The sequence below is a fragment of the Lissotriton vulgaris genome, chromosome 1_1, assembly GCF_964263255.1.
Source record: "Lissotriton vulgaris chromosome 1_1, aLisVul1.2, whole genome shotgun sequence".
Classification (NCBI taxonomy): domain Eukaryota; kingdom Metazoa; phylum Chordata; class Amphibia; order Caudata; family Salamandridae; genus Lissotriton; species Lissotriton vulgaris.
The window spans coordinates 2,116,197,055-2,116,222,432 of record NC_141685.1 but is presented as its reverse complement, the minus strand read 5'-3'; the positions used below and the strand labels follow the sequence as shown (position 1 = coordinate 2,116,222,432).

Genomic DNA, 25,378 nt, shown 5'->3' with positions numbered 1-25,378 from the left:
ATAGCGAATTTTACCGATTCGCTATTATGGACTTGTAAAATGCAATGTATGTAGGTTTCGCAAATAAAATTGTGATTCCTTAATTGTGACTTGCAAATTGTGAGTCGCAAATAAGGAATGGCTTCCCATTCATTTCTATGGGCCTAGAGGCTCATAGGAACGAAAGGGAATTACATGTGCAATTTGTGAGTACCCAATAAGTACTCTCAAATTGCGTATGCAATTTCAAGGGTGCCCAAAGAACACCTTGTTGCACCCCTGAAATATGCATGTGTGCACATGTGGCATGTAAGAGCATGTATGTGTGCCACACTGCACTTAGAAAAATGCTAAATTGTGCATTTTTCTAAGGATTTGCAATTTATCACCAACCTGAAGTTGGTGGTAAATTGCGATTATTTCTTAGAACTCAGACTGCATGTTTATGTTGGTCTCTAGATATGGGGCACTGCACATTGTTGAAAATGTATAACAGCATGTAATGTAAAGGGCATTTGTAAAATGCTCTGTTACTCCAGGGAGGGCTAGCACTAATGTAATTCATGCTTTGACCTACCCTAATTTGCAAGAGTATTTATCCTGCTAGCCATCTGGAAATTCAGAGGTCCACCTGAAGCAATAGGCACATCAGAGGAAGGACGCAGCGTGACATTTTGATAAACTAATTAGTTGTCCCTCTTTATGGTTTACGTGGCAGGATGACCCCATATGAAACAATGTGAGTGGAGGTAGACCTCTGCCTCCATTATCCACATGGGAGTATTTTCTTTCTAAGCTTGGAGTGAAGAATTTAGACCTGGATAGGCAGAGTTTAGTTCATTAGAGGGGTATGACCCATTTTGACTCTGCCCAGATTGCTATGTAAGGGAGAGGGTTAGACAATGACCTAATCGCTCGAAGTGCCTGTTAAGGGAGGATGAATGATATGTCATCTCTAGATTGGATAGGGACCTCCACCATCTAGAACTTTTTACCTCCATTTTAAACCCCTGCACATGGAAGAACAGATGGGAAGCAGGAGGACCACACAAGGAAAAAGACAATGTCCCTTTCTGGCATGTGGTGGGCCCCTCTGAACATGTCCTCCTAAAACTTTTATTTGTAAGTGGCTGGAGCTAGTGCACTAGGTCCATGCCTTTTAACAGGAACAATAAGGGGTGGTCTTGCAAGGGACCCTGAAAAAAGGGGGTCCCCTTTCACCCCTGTGAAGCATTTTGTTGGTGGGTGCCCTAGGAATGAGTGTCAAAGGCCTCTGTTGGATGCATAGGTACCATGCAAGTGGCTGAAGGCCTTTGAGTGCCTGCGAGAAATCTGTGAGTGCATGCAGTGTGCAGGCAGCGTGAGTGGCCTGCCTTGATGACCATCGAGAGATACTGCCAGGAAGACAGACGTTCGGGGGGATATATTCATGACCGGATATGAGGGCACGTCCAGGCTTCCATAGCTGACATTTTCTACAGAAAAGAACACTGCGGCACCAAGGGCTGTAAAACATCATTAATAAATGGCTATCTGGACTACTGGGACCAGGACGCCCTAAAAGGTCACTCTTGATGGCTGGAGCATTGTACTGGAAAGGCTTTAGTGGGTGTCCCAAGCGTCAGCGGCACCCATCGCATATGTACATCCAAGATAAAATAATTGTTTTCACCACATGAAGCTCATACACAGTTGGGCGTGCGGCTCACTATATTCAAAATGATTCCCTAATTAATGGCAGGGGTAGCATCCTGAACCCTTGTGCTCTGCTAAGACCTAGACCATCTGTCATTGCCTACATTGGGCCCTGGGCTCTGGCCTGAGTGGACTATATTTTTATTATTATTATTCTGGCGTGGGGCTCCTCAGATCACCATCCTCATGGGGCACCACAGTGCTTTATCCATTATCCTCATATCCACGTCTGAGGGAAGTGGAGCGCAGAGAGGAAAGGAGGTGCCAGCTCCATTTCCTAGCATAAAGAACACTATCAATCGGTGTAGAGAAGCCCAAGCAGACAAAGTGGCCAAGAGGGATGCTACGGGTCCCTGAAATCCCATCTCAAGTGCCTCATGGAAAGGCAGCAGCACTCATGTATATACCAGTGGACACAGCAAATGTCTAAAAGTGGAAACAAAACTGCAAAAACAAACAGACTTTTTTTCAGTGGCAGCTACCTTAAAGAAGACTGTTGTGGTCAAAAGGAGTGCTGCATACAGCATTGGAGCCTCCTTGGTAATTTGTATATTTTGGTAGTGGTGCACCCAGATCTTTAGAGGTATCACCAAAAGAGCCTTGGTCACGGGCCCTCACAAGTGTCTCCACGCCCAGAGAAAGGTAAACCCATCCTAAGTCTCCCGGAGTGTTGCATTAGCAACTCAGAGAGAAGTTTTTTTCTCTGGTTCAAGGGCTTCCAGTACTGGCCTTCCAATATGGACTCATAGTGAGTGGAACCAGGACCGGATTGGAAACTTAAAACAGCCCTGGCAAAAATTAACATTTCAGTCCGCATGGGCAGACGTGCTAATGTGCGCTAGAACAAGAGCAATTCTTTCAAGTTGAGGCCACAATTGGTAATGAGCACGATCATTCCTAATGGCTGAAACCGGTCTTCAAGTGTCAATACTGGCCTCCTGGGGCTCCAGCCTCCCAGGGAATTGCCCGCTTGCCCGGCTGGCCAGTCCGGCCTTGAGTGGACCACACTGGCTTTTAGGCTTTTAGAGGTTGCTGGTTCATCTAGTGCAACAATAGCAAGGTGGTCCTATAAGAACTGTTAGTTGTTGAGTAGGCCTGGTCTTTAAAATGTTAAAGGGAAATTGTATTTGTTGCAATGCAGTGTAATGTCTATGCACATTGAAATTTCCATTTTCTCACTGTTGTTTGTATTGTGAGCACCCTATGACAAAGTCAGTAGCCCTGCATTTTTATAATTGCAGGGTACTGATATAGTGGTTTTAAAGGTTAAGTTCTTCTGTAGAACAAACCATTACAGGTGCCTCAGACCTAGGGTCTAATTTGCATTTTGATTATTAATAAACCACAGTGAGTTTCCTATAATTATACCCCCTATCATTTGCAAGGTCTTCATGAGCATGCTGCCACTGGTGTTTCCACCTGCTATTTTGTGCATATGTGTAATTTTGTGCATATGATTTAGTGTTGTGTCCATTGAAGTATCTTTCCGTTTTAAGCAAAAGAAAACAACAATTGGGCATTGGCTTAGTGTGTTCTTGGTTGTGTTACTGAGTTCTGAGTTTGTAGCCTGCATCGCCTACCTGGGTCAGCCTTCAATTGATCTGCCTCACTAACCTGAGCGTCCTATTCTTCAACAGGTGCTTGGCCCCACAGCACTAAAAACAAATTACCTCAATTGTCACAATTGGGGTACACTAACTTCTAATTACATTGGGGGGACAGTAACACAGATTTTTCACAGTGAGACATTAACCCTGGGATTGTCCATTCATCATTTATTAGTCATGCTTGTTACAACAGTGGCACCTTTTCCATGCTGCAGTGAATGTGTGTGTGTGTGTGCGTGTGTGTGTGTGTGTGTGTGTGTGTGTGTGTGCGCGTGTGTGTGTGTATGTGTATATATAAATGTGAGCAAGAGAGATTTGCAATAGTCTTTCAATTGTCTCGTGGATTGACCATTGATTGTAAGAATCCTTCAGCCTAATGTTTCTGATTCATGTTAATAAAAGACATATTTCTTTTGAATATGGACATAACATACAGACAAACCAGCATGGACATTGTTTACTTAGGAACAGGTCACTGACCTGGGATCTGCTACTTATCTACACTGGCTTGGTGATGGGTTGCCACTCTTGTGCCAATGTGTCATTTGAAGAGGAAAGACTGGTTTATGCTTCCGTTTTGAGAACGTGCTATCCTACTTTTCAGCTAAGGTATTATTGTATTCTACAGTCTCGTGTTTCTACATGTATCATTTGTAGGTGTCCCATGGACCCTCCATACGTGGTTCGAGTCCCTGAGAGTCTCCTTTCAGCAGCACAGAAGACCTCTCATCCAGGGCTTGCTGAAGGAGTTCAAGTCTATTCAAGAAGAAGAGTACACAGAGGAACTCATCACCCAAGGGCTGCCCCTGATGTGCGAGATACTGAAAGCAAGCAAGGTATGGTTCTAAAGTCCTTCCTAGTAGACATGGAAGATGATTTTATGAGATGAGAGAGGACATTCTGCACACTTTATTAACATTTTGATTATGTAATCTTCAAGAGAATGTAAAAATAAATTCACACCCTTGTTTTTCATATCCATTTCAAAGTACTCTGAGGTTTACTCATATGTTACTGCTTGTTCCATATAGGAGACAGCCGAGTAGTTTCAGCATCTAAAATGTCCATGGATCGTCTCACGCATTGTACTGGACCTCCATTTTCTTGGTTCACTTTTTAAGATGCATCAATTCTTAAAGGGACAGTTGTAAATATCGACTTAGGGTACATTTTATTGCTAATGTTGCTTGTAAGAGGGTGGTGATTTTGATTGGTCAATTGACTGAACCTCGCCTTTAAACTAGAGGTCATCGATTCAGATCCTTGTGGCCTTTTGCCATTCTTAGACTGAGAAAATGAGACCATTGAGATGAAGGCCATTAGCAAATGTGTCTCAAAACTCAGCTGATCACCTAAAGGTTGTGTCTGTTATTGCTTGCAGAGTAACTTGCTCATTTTAGGAATGGGCACAGTCAACAGTCAGCAGTACAAATACTAAAATGTTATTCTAAGATGTAGTTGCTCATTATGAAGCTGCTTAAGGTAATTATTGGACCTGAGTGTGGTCACCGTACTCATTTGACCAGGATGTCCTTGTCGATTTGAATGTCTTATGTTAGGTGAACTGACTGGTCTTTTAGAAAGGAATGGAATCATGCTCTTCTGAATTAGAATAATGGCACCCAAAAGAGGAGTTGAACGGAAAATATATTATTAAGGGTATCAAAAATAGGTGAGAGGTTGATTAATACCACGTTGCAGAGTGGAAGAGTGTCTTGTAGGTCAAACGGTGTGATACTTGGCCCCTTCAGAAAGCAATTGGCTGAATTGATTGGACAACTATATCTGAATAGTTGTTCTATTTTGAAGGACATTTATTTTCATAAAAGATGGTTTTGAAGATGGATCAGCAACTAGATTTTGTTTTGGGCCAAGAATGATAATTTTATCTTAGTGGTGACAGTTAAGTTAAAATTGGACTGGGCAGTGATGTATTGAGGGATTGAAGAATTTGATTTTAGTGGGATTGGAGATAATGATATCTAATTGCCAGGCACTTCTCTTTATATACTCTCATTGCATAGTAAAATACCCTGTTTGAACTGTGACAGGCACTGATGAGATTTTCTGTGTTTTTGTGTAATGTGTTGGGATGTGGCATTTGGACAAAGTACTGCTTGCTCCAGTAAGAGTGCCAATTTTACAGATAGTATTAAATAGAAGATACTTCTAGCAACAAGATAAGCACATATTTCAGAATGTGATAATGACACCTGCTGGCAAATGCAACTCTTAGAAATTGGGTTATTGGTTGGCTGGGGTGTGAGCCCCGGTCAAGCAGCAACTGCATTTCTGCAATTCTAGTTTGGGTAAGGCACTTGGAAACCCCAAATTTTCTTGTGTAAATTCTGGTAGATTGGCATAGAATGGTCAGTCTTAACTTGAAGGCAACGTGCAAAGTATTTATGGGACACTTCAAATAGTAAAACAGTGAAAACACCCAGCAAAAAGATCCCAAACCAGACTTAGAATATATTTTAATAAATAAAAAAGCCAAAAGAACCAAAATCCAATTAGTAGAACCAGAGATACTGAATTTTAACGTTCTAGGGTGAAATAGTGCCACACATCACAAAGTGCCAACAAGGGATTTCTGGTCACACAAGACTGGGACAAAGTCACAAGTTCAGGCCAAGCACAATAGAGCGTGGGATGGCTACAGAGACCCAGTTAGGCCCACTGAACAAAGTACCTTGAATCCTGGTTTGGGACATTGCATGGATCTGAGTTAAAGAAGAGTTGCACAGCCAATGGGATGCGTTGGTTCCAAGATGCAGCACAGCTGCAGTGCAAGGTCCTGTTGTGTCATCGATGAGGATCCCGTCAACAGGGATTGTGATGTGAAGGTCAGGCATCGAGGATGTGGTGTGCAGCTAAGGTGATATGTTGGTTGCAATGAGCTGCAAGGCGTCATTATCAAGTTGCCGTAGACGAGGAATGTGAGGACTTGGGTCGGAGGTGCGCCGCACCAATGAGTCGGCTACTAAGATGCAAGGGTAATGCGGACCTTCTGCTCCGGGCCGAATCCATGCAGCAGAAGCGATGCATCACCTTAGGCCCACCCTCAAAGGGTCCGGAACTGGGGTGACACCACTTGGCATGGTAGACTCACAGATGGTAGAGTTCAGGTGCAGATGCAAGGTTGTTGGAAGCCTGTTATGTCCTTAAGGCTTCAGATCAGGAGGCCAGCCAACTAGCTCAGAGAGTCACTCTAGGATCTGGGTACAAGAGTTGCAGGTTATTAGAAATGGGGTTTCTAGTTGGCTAGGGCATATGCCTAAGCCAGGCAGAAACCACCACTCTAGTCAGGGCAAGGGATGTACACACCAAAGATAACCCCTGCTCACCCCCTTCGTAGCTTGGCACGAGCAGTTATGCTTATCCCAGAGGCAATGTGTAAAGCATTTGCGCAACACACTCACACAGCAGCAACATACTAGGCACACCACAGAAGAAACTCCACACAAGGTTATATTAAAAATAGCCTTTGTATTATCATAAACACATTAGATCATAACCACATATGTACACTGTGCCAACTGGCACCAGGCAATAATTTACAGGGGATTATATACAGGACAGGGCCAATCGGATCACTGTCATATCACCATTTCAACAGGTAAGTAGTAAAGCAACCAGTACTTACTGGTACAATAATGAACTCAGCATTATTTCACATTAGCATAATCATCACATTAAGCATAAAACACATTATGCATAAGTCAGCAGTGCGCCACAGTACACTGACCAGGTGCCTACATCACCTTAGGGCCTTGCCCCCTATCGGTACACCCATAAAGTGCACAAAGCACCTTAGCGTAATCACTGAACTGACCCCAGGCCAACTGGCCTTTCACTGGGCTCAAAATACCCTCTGTCCAGAATGTCAGGGCGCGAAGATAGGGCTTCTCAATTAGCCCTAGAGCTGCAAAAGCAGTAAAGCCAAGATGCACAATGCGTTGGGGGTGGGGGAGTGTACCTCACTCCCTTATGATCACCAACCAAAATGCCCCCAAAGGAAAATGGCACTGGCACCACCGTGCCGTTAAAGACCCATTCTGGGCCTCCTAAAATAACTTTGGCCAAATGTTGCAGCTGCCTGCTCTCTCTCGTGATGCATCTGTGGCAAACAAAATGTGCGCTGGCACCAATGGGGCATCTGGCGATCCTCCTCCACCGGGACCTCTCATTGCAGCTGCACGCTCACCCTTGGGGCAGCTGTGTAATCACCATTGGCCCGGTAGGGCCTCCTGAGACACCACTGGGGCTTTCAAGGCCAAAAGATTGCCCCCCACAGTGCAGCTACCTGCAAACAGGCGGGTCAGCTGGGAAGAAAGTGACACCGGCACCACAGTGCCTCAGGGAGCACCAACTCGGCTCCCCCTTCAGCCCCCACTCACCGGGGCTTTGCACGTAGACTCCTCCGGTCTCCTTCTCTGTTCGAGGAAAGGGGCACCGGCACAGTGCCTCGTCCAGCTCTGCACGCTGCCTGGCTTCTCCTGGCTTCTGGGGTTCTCCGATCTTCTTCGTTGGGCCCGAGATGCCCTGGGAAGCGGGGTAGGCTCCGGTCCGCCTTCCGACACCACTCTTCCAGTCGCAACTCCGCCCACAACCAGACACTGGCACTGGGTTGCGGCAGTGAAGAATACGAGCCCATGCTCGGGCTCACAGCGGCTGCTCCTTCTTTCTCTGCGGTGCAATGCGGGTTGGGCACCCGCTTTAAAATGAAGCTCAAATGCAGGGTAGGCACCCCCTTTTTAAATATGCATTAAAGCGGGGTGGGCTTCCGCTCCAAATGGCAAAATGTGAGGTGTGCTCCCACACACCAAACACAAAATGCGGGGTGAGCTCCTGCTTCTCTTGCATCCAGGTGGGGGAATCCCCACGTCGGGATTCCTTCTAAGTAAGTTGCAGCTCAAAGCTGCAGAGCCCACGTGCTCCTCTTCTCTTAGGTCATACAAAGATAGCACTCAGAGGGCGCTAAAACTACTTAAAGTTCAAGGGCATAGCTGGGCCCAGGCAGGCCACCACACAGGGCCCTCCAGCAGGCAGGCAGTCCTTTGTGCTGGTTCCTCCTGGGTCCCAGCAGCAGCCAGCCCCACGTCACAAGGAAGCACAAAAGCACAACACTTTCATGGGGCACAGCCCCAATGTTTATACCAACATTAGCTTTTTCTGCCCTGGCACAGGGCTTGGGGAACCAGCCTAAACTGATTCTGGGGGTGTTGGAGCACTTTGTTGTCAAGGCTCCGGTTCCTCTTTGTCAGGTGGGGGCTCGTCATCAGACACCACTCGCTGGGCGGAACCAGCATTCACATAGGCAGGCATAGACCTATTCAGGGTCAGGAGACTACTCATCCCACTACTTCAAATGCAGATCCCCTATTCAGCCTAGCGCTGACTCACCCTGCCCTCCCTGGAGCCACACACACCTCACCAGCCCCTATCACTCCAAAGCCAGACATACAATCCACATCAGGCAGGCAGACACATAGCACACAGAAATGCCGAAGTGGCATTTCTAAAATTGTGAAAATAAATCTGCGCACTCCATTGCGCAGCATTTATTATTACAATTCCAACCATACCAGACTTGACCACACTGCTCTTCTCATATCAGGAATTACCACTGAAACACTTATCAGGAAATAACCAAGCATTCCTGTGGGAGGGCAGCCTCACAGCAGTGAGAAACCAAAATGGCTTGTTGTCACTACCCGGACATGTCACACATGTAAGGTACATGTTCTACCTTTTACCTACAGTGTACCCTGCCCATAGGGCTAGCTAGGGCCTACCTTAGGGGTGACTGACATGCTGTAAAAGGAGGGCCACAGGCATGGCACACACTTTAGGTGCCATGTCACAGCGGCAGTAATACTGCGCGCACAGGCCCTGCAATGAGAGAGACCTGAGACAGGTTTGAAAGGCTACTTTGGTGGGCGGCACAATCAGTGCTGCAAGCCCACCAGTAGCATTTAATTTACCAGCCCGGGTATATGAAATACCACTTTACATGGGACTGACAAGTAAACTAAATATGCCAAACAGGTGTAGACCAATCTTTACCATATTTATCACAGAGAGCTCATACACTTTACACTGAACAGCAGTGCTAAAGTGCCCATTGTCCTAAAACCACCAACACCATGTTAGAAAAAAAGGCATGGGGAAGGCAAAAAGTTTAGGGAGAACCCTGAAAAAATTGCCTTCTTACCAGGCAAGATGGCAGCAGGCAGCATGAGTACAGCAGAGTAGCAGTCCATCAGTGTGGCAGTCCTTTATGCAACACAGCAGTCCTTCCTAGTAGAGTATTCACAGGTCCAGAAGTGTACTGAAGTGGGGGTGTCTGAGGCCCTTCTTTTATACACAGCTGTGCCTTTGAAGTGGGGAGAAACCTCTACAGACATGCCTTTGAAGATGCCCTGCCAGGCCTGGCTTTAGACTACCAACAGGAGGCAGGCTGCCTTTTGTTTGGGGACAGGACACTGCCTACTCAGATGTAAGTGAGGCTGGGTCCTCCCTCCCATCCTATCAGGATAACGCACTCAGCCACACTTATGCACCAATTGTGTGTGGCTTTCTAGCTATAATACACAATGCCCAACTGCCAACTACACCCAGTCATGTTATCAGGGGCAGGCTGCAGGCACCAAATGTCTAAGGCAAGAAATGTCCAACTTTCTACAAGGTGCATTTTCAGAATTGTAATTTAAAATGTAACTTCATCATTTTTAGGATTTTAAATTAGGATTCCAGAGACACCAAACATGAACCAGTTATATCTTCCCATTTAAAAATTATGCTTATAAAATGTAATACAGTAATCACAATGTAGATGCAGGCCTTGTACAGATGTAATCGTTTTTCACAACATGGACATGTAAAACTCAAAGTATATGTCCTGGTTCTTAAATACACTGCACCTTTCCCTCTGGGCTTTCCAAGGCCTACCCTAGGGGCAACTTATATGTATTAAAAAAAGGACGTTTTGGGCCTGGCAAGAGGTTTTATTTGCCGGGTCGACATGGCAGTTTAACTGAGCACACAGGCTCTGCAATGGCACGCCTGAGACCTGTTTAAAGAGCTACTTAATTGGGGGTATAATCAGTGCAGCTGCCCAACTAGTAGCATTTATTTTACAGATCCCAGGCAAAGGTAGTGCATATTACTAGGGGTTAATATGTAAATTAAATATGCCATTCATGGATAAGCCACTGTAACTACAATTTAGGGAAAGAGCGTAAGCACTTTAGCACTGATTAGCAGTGGTATATTACAAATAATCCTAAGGCTAGCAAAAACGAAGTCATCTAAAACAAGAGGTCTGAAAGCAAAAAGTTAGGGGGAACCACGCCAAGGATGCCAGGTCTAACAGCATCTGTGGTTGGTCAAATACAGCTGAGTTAGCACGAGATTTTTGCTGGTTGTCAACTTGTAGCCAGTAGTAAATGCATTCCCCTGGGTCTACACATCACAGGAAATAGGGAATTGGAAATTGGTAATGTTCATCATTGAAAATAAGATCAGTTCTGAGCTGTTCATAAATAATTTTTATCTGGAGCACAATGTTTCTATTGTCTTAATGCATTTAATTTGGGATGCCTGTTTTATTGTTGCTAATGTAAACTGTTTTCCTGATGTTATTGCTTAGCTCCCGCAGAGCATCAATTTATATGCATTTTTCTGAATAGCGAAATTGCCATTGTTCTACTTCTACTTAGTTAACAATAAGAATTGAACATGTGGAGTGAGGTCCTCCTAAGCTGCTTGACTCAGGGATGTAATATCAGATATAGGCTTTACTATAATTACCTATCACTTTCCATATCCAGTTCTCCTCTACACAGGTGGAAAGATGCAGAGAAAGGGCAATGCATTGTAGATCTTACAAATGTGGCCTTACAGATACTTTGGGGTTTGAGTAAGTGCTGTTTTTAGGTGTGAGCAAAAGAAATGGGCGCTGCGATTCCTGGAAAAAAAATATATATATATGTATTTTAAACACATTTTATTTACTTTGCAATACGTACAAAAATAAGGCCTGACTGGCCAATACACAACCATACAATGATTAATAATATTAGAAGAAAAAAAGGAAATACCTGCGTACATACCCCCCTCCCTTGCCTTATAAACTGCTATTCCAAACCCATACAATGGTCTAATCCCTTCTTTCAAACCGCCAGGGATGGGGGAGGTTCAGTCCTCCACTCTCTTGCTAGTTCCCACTTAGCTAGGGTTAGGCCCAAAAATAGTAGAGGTAGTCTATATCTGTTACCAATCAAGCCATCAGTGAGGTGAAGAAGGGCCTGCTTGGAGTCCATGGGAGTCGACCATGAGAGAACCTCTCCTAGGCAGGCCGTCACTCTGCTCCAGAATCTTTGTAACTCAGCACAGCTCCACACAATGTGCATAAAGGTGCCCTCCCCATTGTCACACCAAAGACAGGTCGGGGAAGCAATTGAACCCATATGCCAGAGTCTATGGATTGTAAAATAAACCCTGTGGAGGTACTTAAATTGAATCAGCCCGAGCCGGGCTGCAATGGCAGCTGCCCAAGGCGCCTCGAACACCTCTGTCCAGTCCTCATTCTTGGGAGTCCCCTCATCTGTTTCACACGTAGCCCTAAGGCCTGAAAAAGGTGTTCGGTGGTTTGATAGACGTGTTTGGTAAATCTTGGCAACTTTATGGTCTCCCAGGTAGCTCATATGGAGTTTTCCCTCTAATTGATTGAATTCTGGGAGGACAGTCAGAGCAGTAATGCAGGGGGTCAGTGGATGGCAGAGCTGAAGGTACCTATTAAACTGGCTGCGGTGTAGCTGGTATTCCATATGTAGAGTCTGGAACAATTTCAGTACGGTTCCACACCAAACATCTCCTAGGGTGGAGATCCTAATAAGGTCCCACTTGTGGAAGACCTCCAGTGCTGCCACCTGGGTGAGTAGGCAGCCCTTCCACAGCGGCGTCCATTCTGTCAATCTGCCCCACCACCCTATCTGCCAGAGGGAGGAACGTCGGAGGTTTTAAACTATCCTCATGACTGGGGGAAGAGAGTCCCTGTCATAGACTCTGTACAAATAGGAAAGAATAGGGATATCTCCCATTGCCCGCCTCTCTGACATGTAGGCGGGATCGTCCTGGAAACCATACCATCAATCACTGATTATAAGGAGACGGGCTGCATGGTAATATGATTTGGCGTCATCGACAGCATTTCCTTTGCAATACGTAGACTGAAAACATTTGCTGAATCCATAATATATTTTCACGCTCGTTTTGTTGGGTAATGGTTAAGGGAAGAACTTGCAAATAGCTTTGCCTCTTTGTGTTGAGTGTTTCCAGTTGTGACATTAAGCCCTCTACCCATGTCCGTGTCTATTAATGGAAGTACGGTTGTCCACCTGTAGGTATGTTCATAATGTGCTATGCTTAAATGCCTCATGAATGCAATAGATAGACTTCTGTATATTGGTTAATTTCACTTTTGGCAGTGTGTTTTCCAAATTCTCTTTCGCTGGTCCTTATAGTATGTGGGTTCTCCCTGTGGAAACCAGAAATGCGCTCTCTATTAATCACTTTGGAAATGTATGTGATGTTTCATGCAGTGAAACATACTCAATTTTCTTTGCTCTCTGTTGTTTTGATCACACTCCTTCCTGTCTGACTCTGAATTTGCCCAATAAAGGGTCTCTGGGGCTAGAAGGTGGACCGGCGATCCTCGACCCATGTATGCGTGATTGAAGTTGATGCTGGGAGGCACAACTTATATCCTATAACTGAGGACCTTGTATCATGATGATTGATTACCATGCAGACATTTGATATCAAGGAGAACAAAGTCACGTGTTCAAAGCAGGGCGAGCTGTCGCTGCATTATTGTGAGCGCGTGTGCGCAGACAAAACCTTCTGCCACTGCACCCAGGCGTTCACCTCCCACACACAGGCAGGGGCGCGCCCCAAGGAGGTTGTGTTAAGACCTGTGTTCTCTTCTGCAGCAGCCCCCGTTCTCCCTCGTCTAGTCATTTGCTCAGGTCCTCATTGTGTTTTCCTCTGAAGCGCTCTCTGCTGTGATTCAGACAGGCTTGCCTCAGACACTTGGCAGGTTTCCCAGCCAGGTCTGAAGGGACCGTTTGTTCATCACCTCTTATTAATTTATTTCTGCTGCGGGTGGACCTCGGTCCATCCGCACACTGCGTGCTTTGTTCTGTGGCTCTGTCGATCCACGCCGCGCCCCAGGGTGCCTCAAACATGTCAGCAGTGATTGCTTTGGACTCTGCGCACGCAGATCACCACGTCCAGGTTGCCTCTCTGGAGTGACTTTTAATCAGGGCTGCTGCAGATTACAATGGCGACTCCTCGCCCGGTGACGTCGGCTTCTGCTCCAGCAGATGGGCTGTGAGTGGTAACACTGGCGCGCGAACCCGTGGGAGATTCTCGCCTTACTCTAAAGCTCCCTGCTTTGTTTTCAAGTGTGCACGAGCCGTACACCTGAACTGCGTCATTGGATAGCGTATCTCTAAATAGATAATGTACAATGCAGGCCTCCAGCAATACTCTGTTCTGCTGCTTCTGCCTACTCTGTTTTAGAATGTGTATAAATGGTACAGTGGTATGTTTCAGAGAATTGTGGAGTCCCTATCATTTTACGTTTTTATGAGAAGGAAATATGAGTAGCATGGAATGTCATGATGTTGTTCTGATGGGTGCAGAAAGGGTGCCAGATAAAGTTTGATTGTGAAAGGTAGACATAATTGGTGTGCACACAACCCTGGCCCCTGGTGCCACTTCACCTGCTGCACTATTGAAGGCTATACTCTCGGTTGTGTTCTTCTCATGTAGTCACCATCGACTAGTACTGTTCAGTGGATGTTAAATGCAATGGGGCCATTTCCAGTTTGCCAAGCATTGTGCACTGGGGGTTCCCCCACCCCATCAAGCCCAGGGTCTCCTGCCCTTGTAGAGTTGGAGGTAGCTCCAGAATTGCACCGACAGTGACTCAGCTGCCCCACCGGCTCAGTCCTTTGGAACAGCGTCCCATCGCCATCTGGCAGCCGGGCCATAGTGAGGGTTGCCTTGCCCTATTTAGCGTGGGGCAACTGTTACTAAATGTTCCTGCCCAGACCATGCGAGGAATGGCAGGTAAGGCAGGGAAATCAATTAATGCCCTCATGAACATGGAGAAGAAAATGTGTACATCAGAGCAATTAGCATTTAGTTTTCCAACAACATCCCAGAAAGTAGGGGGGAGGGCTGTTTCTGGTAACCAAGATCCCTTGACGAGCAGATGAACAAACCTGGGACCCTCTTGGGAAAGTTCACTGTGTCTACTGCACTAGCCGGTGCAATGTAGGCTTGAGGGACCCTTGCCTAGCAGACGGTACTCTAAATATGGCAGACTGCCTTCCATCAAGGAAGTGAAGACCATAGCTTGTGCTGACACTGCAGGGCGCAGGACTGCCCATCGGGGTATTAATGATCTTCCATGTATAGTCCCTCCCATCCTATACTGAGAGAATATGAGACAAGCATCTGTGCTTCTGGAAAATCTGTTGAAATCCCTTTCTTGGTCTCCCTGTAGTCAATGATACCTCGCCTCTTTCTGTCAAAGTTTGAAGATCCGCAGTTTATGAGCCCTTGCCTCACTGATCTGCTTTCAGGCTTTTGGTCTTTCTCCTTTCCATCACTGGGGTACCTTCTGAGATCACTCCTTAGCAGTTTTCATTCATTCACACATTCATCTTTGTTGTGCTCACTTGTCTCACTTGAGGTATAGTCCTAATCAACACAAATATCTCACGTCTGATGTCATTAGAGTCAGAGATAGGAGGCGTGTAAACATAGATCAGCATGCTTAAAACCATCAGATACAAGTGTAATGCACCACCACTGCAATCTGAAATCAGAGGGCTAAAAGAGCTGCAGCAAAATAGGGCAAAGAAAAGTTTTTGCTCAGGCGCACAACCCCAGTGGGTGTAGCTACCAGTGCAGCGCTTAATTTGTTAAATGAGATAAGTACGTGGGCCCTCCCATGAGGCCACTGCAGCTTGCACCGCCCATTGCCCCTGTCACATCTGCCAATGACAGCACCAAAACACTACTAACCAACATACTCTTTAAAATGTGCCACCCCTCACCACCACCCTCCACGCCTGGACCCCGATCAGCACCGAAGACACCATCCGCACGATGAACTCCATCCACTCCGGATCACCGACTGACCCCTGCCCTCACCACATCTTCAACAAGGCTGACGCTGTCATCGCACCCCACCTGCGAGACATCATCAACACATCCTTCGACACCGCCACCTTCCCTGAGAGCTGGAAGCACGCCGAACTCAGCGCTCTACTCAAGAAACCCACAGCAGACCCCACCGAACTCAAGAACTACCGCCCCATCTCGCTCCTCCCGTTTCCAGCCAAAGTCATCGAGTAGACCGTCAACAAGCAGATGGCCGCCTTCCTCGAGACGAATGGATCCCTCGACCCCTCACAGTCCGGCTTCCGAGCCAATCACAGCACCGAGACCGCCCTCATCGCCGCCACCGACGACATTCGAGCCCTGATGGACAACGGAGAAACAGCGGCCCTCATCCTCCTAGACCTCTCCGCTGCATTCGACACTGTCTGCCACCGCACCCTAGTACAATGCCTCAGCAACGTCGGAATCCAGGACAAGGCGCTGGAATGGATCATCTCCTTCCTCGACGGAAGAACACAGAGAGTCCGTCTACCACCGTACAAGTCAGAGGCCACCGAATTCATCTGCGGCGTCCCTCAAGGATCCTCACTGAGCCCCACCCTCTTCAACGTCTACATGAGCCCCCTCGCGGCCATCGCACGCCAACACAACCTCAACATAATCTCCTACGCCGACGACACCCAGCTGATCCTCTCCCTGACCAACGACCCCGCCGCCGCCAGAGCCAACCTGCACGAAGGGATGAAAGAGGTAGCCGAGTGGATGACGACCAGCCGCCTGAAACTGAACTCGGACAAGACGGAGGTCCTCATCCTGGGCTCCTCACCCTCCGCCTGGGACGACTCCTGGTGGCCTCCCGCCCTGGGCACCGCACCCAAACCGACAGACCATGCACGCAACCTGGGCTTCATCCTGGACTCCTCCCTCTCCATGACCAGGCAAGTCAACAACGTCTCCTCGGCGTGCTTCAACATCCTACGCATGCTACGGAAGATCTTCTGGTGGATCCCCACCGAGACCAGGAAGACCGTCACCCAGGCCCTCGTCACCAGCCGACTGGACTACGGCAACGCCCTCTACGCCGGTACCACCGCCAAGCTCCAGAAGAGACTCCAGCGGATCCAGAACGCCTCAGCCAGACTCATCCTCGACATCCCACGAACCAGCCACATCTCCGGACATCTGAGAGACCTGCACTGGCTCCCCGTCAACAAAAGAATCACCTTCCGCCTCCTCACCCACGCACACAATGCCCTACACGACCAAGGCCCGAGCTACCTCAACAGCCGAATCAACTTCTACGCTCCCAAACGCCACCTCCGATCAGCCAACCACGCCCTCGCCGCCGTCCCCCGAATCCGAAGAGCGACTACAGGAGGAAGGTCCTTCTCCTACCTGGCCGCCAAGACCTGGAACTCCCTCCCGACCGACCTGCGCCTGACCCAAGACCACCTCTCCTTCAGGAAGAAGCTGAAGACCTGGCTGTTCGAGCAGTAGCGGCACCCCCCCACCCCCAGCGCCTTGAGACCCTACGGGTATGTAGTGCGCTCTATAAATGTCATTGATTGATTGATTGATTGATTGACAATTCCAGGACTTCAAAGCTATAAAAACGGCCTAAGTGATAAGTATCGGTTAGTTTTATTGTGTATTGAATTAATAAGCAGCTGTTGTCTTTATGTCTGAATTTGACCAACAGCGCCACCCTGTGGCAGACTGTCATAAGTGCCGGTGCTTACAATAAAGTACCGGTGCCGAGCACCCGAAACCACCGGTTCAAATGAAGCACTGTGCCAATATGGTTGGTGGGAATTAGCTTGTGGGAGAAGCTCATTTTGGTCATGAAATAAGTCGCTCCGGTCACTTCTGCAGCCTCGGTGGGAGGCAGGACTCTTGGACCAGCGCAATGATGCTCAAGCTCAGTTCTGCCCTGCACTTGACTCCGAACACGTGATCCACTTCCTTTAGTACACTTTGTGAGAAATCAATGCAAAGATTGCAGATATCTTTGGCTATACTTGGCTGCAGTTTCGATTATTACTGTATGCTGCATTGTGTGTATTTGGGAAGTTAGGCAAAGGCGAGAGGCTGAGACTGTTGTCACAGGAAGTCAATATATGTGTCTAGAATGCCCTCACTAACAACACTACAACACCGTGCATGGTACTGAACGGAAACAGTACAATAATCCATGTGTGGGGCGAGGTAATGTAGGCGGTACTGTTAGGGGGAGTAGATCAGTGCAGGTAGTTGGAACTGGGCAGAATTGTAACTCACCCCAGGACATAGAGTGAATTGTAGCACACTGAAGTCAAGTAGTACGGGGCAGTGGAGCTGGGCAGGACTGTGGGATAGAATGGGTTGGGACGGTGATAGGCAGGAGAGGGAGCTGTGCAGCCTAGGGCAGAGAGGCGGGACAGTGAGGTGGGAGAAAGGGTTCAATGTATGCAAGCAGACAAGGAGTCGACATAGAGGAAGGCGAGGGAGAGTCAGGCGAGTCCGTGACATATATTGAGGCAGGATTGAGTCGAAGCACCGGAAACAGTGGTGGATTGGAGCAGGGCCAGACAGTGGGTGAGAGTGTGACTGAACAGTAAAGGGGTGAGGCATTACAGGAAAGAGGAGCAGATGAGCCCCAGTGGGTAATACAGGAATGCACAGTGACGTGGGATGGGACAGGTATGTGAAGAGATTAGGGTGCAGACGTTGGAGATGATAGCAGGTCTGAGTGGTGCTGTCCAGCCGAGAGTAGAACTGGAACTGGATCAGATACTGAGATGAAACAGGGCAAAACATTGATGCTTGAGGTGCATCTTGAGGTAGACCCAGGCAACATACCGAAGGAGAGCATGATGGGATACTGAGGTAGGTAAAGCAGAACAGGACAGGTTAGTAGAGTATGACAGTGTGGTAAATTGGGTCAGGACAGTCAAGGAGAGCAGAAAGTGGAGCAAAGCAGAATACTGAAATAAAGAATTCTTTGATTTCATGTGATTGGCATTTGAAGTGTGCAAACGACCAGCCCTAACGGCATCCTGGTGCTGAGGGCATCCTGAAACTTCAGTAGAAGAGGTTATCATACATTCAAAAGGCAGAGAGGTAGTATAGGCAGACAGAGAACGGCATGCAAATCGAGCACTAGATGCAGAGTCAAGCCTCCTTCAGGGCCCTTAACCAGCCCCCCTTCTAACCCACCCATCTGTGCAGGCTCGGGGGACAGGGCCTGCCCTCTCTCCTGACCCTACAACAACACCAACTCCACCCTAATTATCTGTGCTCAACCTTTGGCCATGTGCAGCTTTGTCAGGGGGCCTGTCCTTGACGAAGCTGTGCAAGTCTCCCTCTCCCACACTTTCATCGATCATAGCCTTTGGGCATATGCCACTGCACTGTAAAAAAAATAATAATAATAATTGTTCTTTTCAAAATTTGCAAAACTGCAAACAAAAAAAGAAAAATTGCAATTAAAACGAAAATGTTGGCTACAAGCCCTAGTAAGGGGATGAAGGATCCATGATCCCATGGGTGGATCTACAAATCCCATGGCACAAACAGTAGTTTTTCATATTTCAGGGTCGTATAAAATGCTCCTTGGGATTCTCACATATCCTTCGTTCTGTCAGAAGACGTCCCTCCTGCCACCTTACACCACCTGAAACTTTTTTCAGGGTGCAAGATTCAGTGCCTGACCTCATGCAATGACTGACACAGCAGAATATTTCATTCCGAGCAGCCAGTCAGATCCTCCGGATTTATGTACCATTTTAAGACCTGCAGAGCCCGTGACGGGCCCAGTGAAAACAATCTTCCCTTGCATAGTCGGATGAGTTTGTTTGTTGAAGGAAGGGTCTCTAAATCCTCGGCATGTCCAGATTTGCTGTCAAGACATCTCTATAATTGAACTCTTCAAAGACTGCCTAAATCCTTTTTGTAATTTAGATATCATGAAAATGGCAGACTAAGAAAAAAGACTACTCTCATTTCTTTTTGATTTACTTGACAACGGTACAAAATGACTCAACTCTTTATCAGATGGGGGAGGGAGATTTTTCCAGCTACATTGGCCTAAACTGGATTGCGGGTGATGGCTTTTATTGCATTAGAATATGGGCAGTTACTACTGCAGCGACTTCACCTAGCATTAGATTACACCGATTTAGTCTGATTACCTTATACTGCATTAAATTACTAATGTGTATTGTTCCTAGCAATTTACCTTGCATTAGATTAAAATAGCTTTGAATCCTTTATGTTCACTAGAGTACAAGAAATTGTGCTAGTTGCTCTAACATTTATTAGATTACAGATGATCTCGGATTATTCGTCTCAGAATGAGAATGCCAAAACCAGTGGCGGCTCGCACTGGTAAACGCTGTGGGGCAGTGAGGCGGGGTGGGGGATTAGTGGAGTTCGACATATGACGGGAAAGTGAAAGAAAATAAATAAATAAAATGACTTACCTTGTGCTCGCCGCATCTATGACTCAGCGATGCGGTGAGCGCAAGGTAAGTGGCTTTATTTATTTACTTTCCACTTTCCCATTGAATGTCGAGCTCCACTATCCCCCACACCACCCTCTTCCCGCCTCACCGCCCTACAGCGTTTACCTGTGCTAGCCGCCACCGGCCAAAGCATATTGACCTGATTATTTGACCTTGCGTAAAATTACAGAACATTAGTCTGGTGATAATGAACCTGTATTACATTACACAAGGACATTGTTCTGAGTGATATAGCCTTTACTGATGTACAAACGATTATTGATTTACACTGCATTAGATCACAGAAGGAGATTCCTGTCATTGTGAGACTGTTGAAGGTTATTATTCCAGTTACTTTGTCCTTACTACAGTCCAGAAATGGATCACTTCTTTTGCTTAACTCAGCCTTAGAGTAAAGTAATGTACTTTCATTATTTCTCGTTTGGCCACAGATGTTTTTATTTCATCACAATGAAAAATTGGAAGAGTTCAGTGAGTCACTCACTCCCAGTATCAGACTCCTGAAAAAAACATAACGCACCAGAACTCTCTTTAAGTCTTTATGCTTACCACCGAAACTGTAAATTGTCCTCCAATATACCTTGGTAACTGCTAAACCCAGATGCCCTAAGAGACGTACCAACCTCACTGACCCTCACTGCTGCTTCTGTCTGGCTACAGAGTTCAAAAACTGTAAACTGCAGACGGGTCTCATGCTCTTCGAATAGAAATGTGCTTTTCCTTTAAAGGTTAGGAAGAGATTGCATTAACCCCTGAGTCCATTTGAATTCAAAATGCCAAAAGATAGGGGAAATCATTATATATTCTTCAAGAAAACTTCCTTTTGGGTGATCTGATGGAAGAAATATCCCATTTAAATCTCCCCAAAGCCTGCCCATTTATTTCTGTGGCTTAAAAACAAACCACACTATGAAGTGCAATCGTTCATGGAAGCAATGCTGAAAATGGTCGCCATGCTGGCACTGAAATATTCCAGGCAGGGCTTGGCTTCTCTTTTCATGGTAAGCTTAGAATGCAGGAAACAGTTTTGGCTCAGTGCCATCCATCTACAGATAATAAGACCTCTGTACTAAATTTATAAGTCCTCTGCTGCAGCTCAGTGATGTAGCCTGGCATACTACTAGGCGTTAATGATTTAGGAAGAGTTATAAATGCCCTTTGCAGCTGGCTGTTAGTTCTGTTCTAATGAGTCTCGGCGACAGTTATGAAAACCGTATGATGTCCCTAACTCGCCTGCAGTACTTCACTTCAAAAGCGAGGGGGCAGCCTCCACAAATACTCGACGGTGTGCATCGCTCATTGCAGAACTGATTTGTGGCACACAAAAAAACATGTAAAGTCAATTCTGAATTCTCGTATCGCTAAATATTATTCATCCCAATAAAGTCTTCCTGAGCTGGGAATCCATTGTTTTACGAGGCACGGTGTGCTCTTCCCCTGAATCTTGGAGTCCCACAGAAAATATGTGTTGTGACTTTGGCTCTCCCCCAGGTACGGGTCATGCTGGAGGTCACTGTGTGTCCCCTTATGGTGGCAGCTCAAGGCCATCACCGTTGCAATTGATTTCATTGTAAAATTTAATTTTAGGTAAATTTTATAGGATTGGTCTCTCTATGTTAGCGACAGCTTTTAGACGAAAGCGAGCGGTTTGGGGCCCCCTTTGCATGTCAGCGATGTTTATCGCTAATGACATGCAAAGTGGGCGTACCCAACCAGTTAGCGACTGAAAGCAGTCGCTAACGTCGCTATCGCCTATTAGCAAGGCAGGCGTAGCGTTGGAAATATTCGCGCTAAGCGCGAATATCTCCAAATACTAACACCTGCCCTGACCAGTTCTTAGCCATGTTATCCAATGGGAGGTAGATAACATGGCTAAGAGCATTTCGTCGCTAATGCGTGAATATCGCTGTATTCTCAGCGATATTCACGCATTTCGCCGCTATCGCTGGATATTTTAGCACGATGGAAAAAAACGTTGCTAATAGCATGTTTTCTCCGCTAACATATCCAGCGATAGGCAGCGATAAAAAATTGGTCGCTAAGCCTATTTAGCGATAAATATCGCTACTTGTTGATAATATGCCCCACAATTTGTTAAAACTTGAGTATTGAGTTAGATCAATGTATATAAGAGAGTGCACAATCCATCTATATTAAGCTCAAGGCACCTGGCAGCCAGGCCAGCACAGCCAGGCCGGCACTGCATAAGACCAGAGCACATGCACCGATGCTTTGTATAAAGATGACTGGTTGCTGCTGCTGTACGTAAATCAGTATGTTTTCACCCTTTCCGAGCATACATTTACCCACCTGGTATGGTACAGGCTGTATCTAGGGTCCCCTGGAATTATGCGTCAATAGAGTAGCAAATGACGTGGCCGGATTTAATGAGTTATCCCGCAAGAAAAGGAAGATTGTGTAGCCTAAGGCAGCACATTTTGAGGCTGCATTATTTCACTATGTTGGCCTTTTTATACACAGTAACACTGAGTAATTATTTCACCTCATTATCATCAGTTTAATACCAGATCACAGCGATCAGTCGATAAAAGCTGACAAGTTAATGTGTGCAAATGCTTTGACTGCTCTGCACCGCCTGCAGTGTTTTTTTTAGTAACTGCAGATCCGTTTCAGTTATAGACACTTTTATTTTTAGAAATCTGCAAATTATGCCGAAGATTGTGAGTTGTGTGACAAGTGCTGTAAATCCCTAATTATGCGGAAAATGCCGCAGCATTAGAGTCCAATGATTCCATTGGCCCTAGTTATAAATTTCACCAAGTGTTTCGAGCATTCTCTTCGCACAAACACTTCTTTGCATACTATTAACCTCATATATTCACAACAGTCCCAGAATATTGAGGCCCTCATACTAATAATGACGCAGACATTAGAAGTCCCGCTTCTCTCTGGGCTTCGTAATGATGCTCCTGGTGAACTTTATAAAACTCCACAACTACATCTTGGGATAAGGATAAATTAGACTAAAAACAAAGTAACAACAAACCACTCTGAAACTAATAGAGCCAAAACCATCTTCGAACGCCACTAGCACTAAATATTACATCGAAAACAAAATTGAAATACTGGAAAACGCACACGCCAAGACCTTATTACTGTTATGGATAGCATTGTTGCCTAGGAAATGGAGATTTGACCTGTATCCAAGGAGGGTTCATCACGTTTCAAAAGCACTGCTCGTTTGAAGGAAGCACGTATTTTACTTTCCAGAATATTGTGTGTAATCATTTTTCATCAGGCTCGCTGTAAACGTGAAGTCATGCACCTAAAACATTTGAAAATCTACTTAAGATACTTTTGGATTTCAGTAAATGTTCGGAGTGTGTAGTAATGTTTAACAATACCATTTTTCCACAGAGCACTACAGCGCATAGTATTTCATGTTTTATTTCTTTTACAGTTGAATTCTTTATTTGTTGTTGCACATATTAATGGAAATGTAAAATTGTAAAATTGTATTTCCCAGGATAAACTGTTGATATGGTTGTGTGTTAATTTTTCCCCAGAACGAGGTAATAAGCCAGCAGCTGTCGGTGATTTTTGCGCAGTGTTACGGGCCCTATCCCATCCCAAAGCTAACCGAAATCAAGCGGAAGCAGACATCTCGCTTAGGTATGTGTGCTCCTAAAGTACCCACCACATAGTCCACACTCATGATTACCCAAACCCTCCAGCTAATACATGTCATGCTTGTCTTCTCTGCATCAACAATGAGCATAGTCATCTGGTGGTCTCTGATCCTGCGAAGAATTCCTTCATCATGGTTTTTGTGGAACGGCCATGTGGAGGCTCACAGATCAGATGTAAATTAATCTGGACTAGGATGCCAATGTAACTAAGTGACAGTGGGGGGAGGCGGTCTGATCCACTATCCAAGCATTTAAACATTTGATACCGAATGATAGATATGCTGAAGGGGGACATGAGCGTCTTGAAGGACCTTAACTAGGATTCAGTAATAAATTCCTAAAAGGAGTCCAAATTGGGTGAAAAATGCACCCAATGTAGGAATTAACACCACAATATGAGTCACGCAAAGCCTGTAGGAAATCGTTGGGCAAATTGTATGCAGTTCAAACCCTGGAATACACAAAATCATGTGCAGATTAGGGAGCAACACAGACTATGGTGCAAATTGCACACCCTTTAATTACAGCATCCTTCAGAGGCAGCAAATAACACAAGGACAATTTACACAAGGAATTTACGAATGCCTTATAGTCTGTTAAATTGCAGCAAACAAATTAGGTAATTCAACAAAGCTGAGTGAGATGGGAAGGAGGGGTACCACAGGTTTGGAAAATGTTATGGTGGTGGGAAGAGCATAGTAGAAAAAATGGCAACAAAGGGTGCAGTGAAAGAATTTCAAATAAATATTCTAGCAAAAGTGAGTGGAAGATTCAGAATAACCACGTGGAGTGTGGTATTGGACAAAATATTGGGTAAGAAATATTGAGAAGCAGAAATATCACATTTTTAATATCATGAACCACTAATATCATGAAGCAGGAATATCGATGAAAAAAATATTGATTTTATAAGGTAAGTAATATTGATGTTAACATATCTGTCTGTTATTAATATCGTTTACAAAAATATTATAATTAATATTGTTTTAATTATTTGTATTTAGTTTCAATCAATCAATCAATCAAGGACATTTATAGAGCGCACTACCTACCCGTAGGGTCTCAAGGCGCTTGGGGGGGAGGGGGTGCCGCTACTGCTCGAACAGCCAGGTCTTGAGCTTCTTCCTGAAGGAGAGGTGGTCTTGGGTCAGGCGCAGGTCGGCCGGGAGGGAGTTCCAGGTCTTGGCGGCCAGGTAGGAGAAGGACCTTCCTCCTGTAGTGGCTCTGCGGATGCGTGGGACGGCGGCGAGGGCGTGGCTGGCAGATCGGAGGTGGCGTTTGGGAGCGTAGAAGTTGATGCGGTTGTTGAGGTAGCTCGGGCCTTGATCGTGGAGAGCTTTGTGTGCGTGGGTAAGGAGGCGGAAGGTGATTCTCTTGTTGACCGGGAGCCAGTGCAGGTCTCTTAGGTGTCCGGAGATGTGGCTGTGTCTTGGGATGTCGAGGATGAGTCTGGCTGAGGCGTTCTGGATGCGCTGGAGTCTCTTCTGGATCTTGGCGGTGGTTCCGGCGTAGAGTGCGTTGCCGTAGTCCAGTCGGCTGGTGACGAGGGCCTGGGTGACGGTCTTCCTGGTCTCTGTGGGGATCCACCGGAAGATCTCCCGAAGCATGCGCAGGATGTTGAAGCACGACGAGGAGACGGCGTTGACTTGCCTGGTCATGGAGAGGGAGGAGTCCAGGATGAAACCCAGGTTGCGTGCGTGGTCCGTCGGTTTGGGTGCGGTGCCCAGGGCGGGGGGCCACC

At 46.2% G+C, this 25,378-nt stretch overlaps 1 protein-coding gene across 1 annotated transcript in view; it reads left to right on the top strand.

Moving 5' to 3' along the window:
- The window catches only part of ABTB3 (ankyrin repeat and BTB domain containing 3), a 759,809-nt gene that overhangs the window by 688,073 nt on the left and 46,358 nt on the right, over nucleotides 1–25,378 (top strand). The window contains exons 11-12 of the mRNA XM_086921594.1: nucleotides 3,939–4,117; nucleotides 23,515–23,620. Of these exons, the coding sequence (XP_086777720.1) occupies nucleotides 3,939–4,117; nucleotides 23,515–23,620 (285 nt within the window). The remainder of the gene's footprint in view (nucleotides 1–3,938; nucleotides 4,118–23,514; nucleotides 23,621–25,378) is intronic.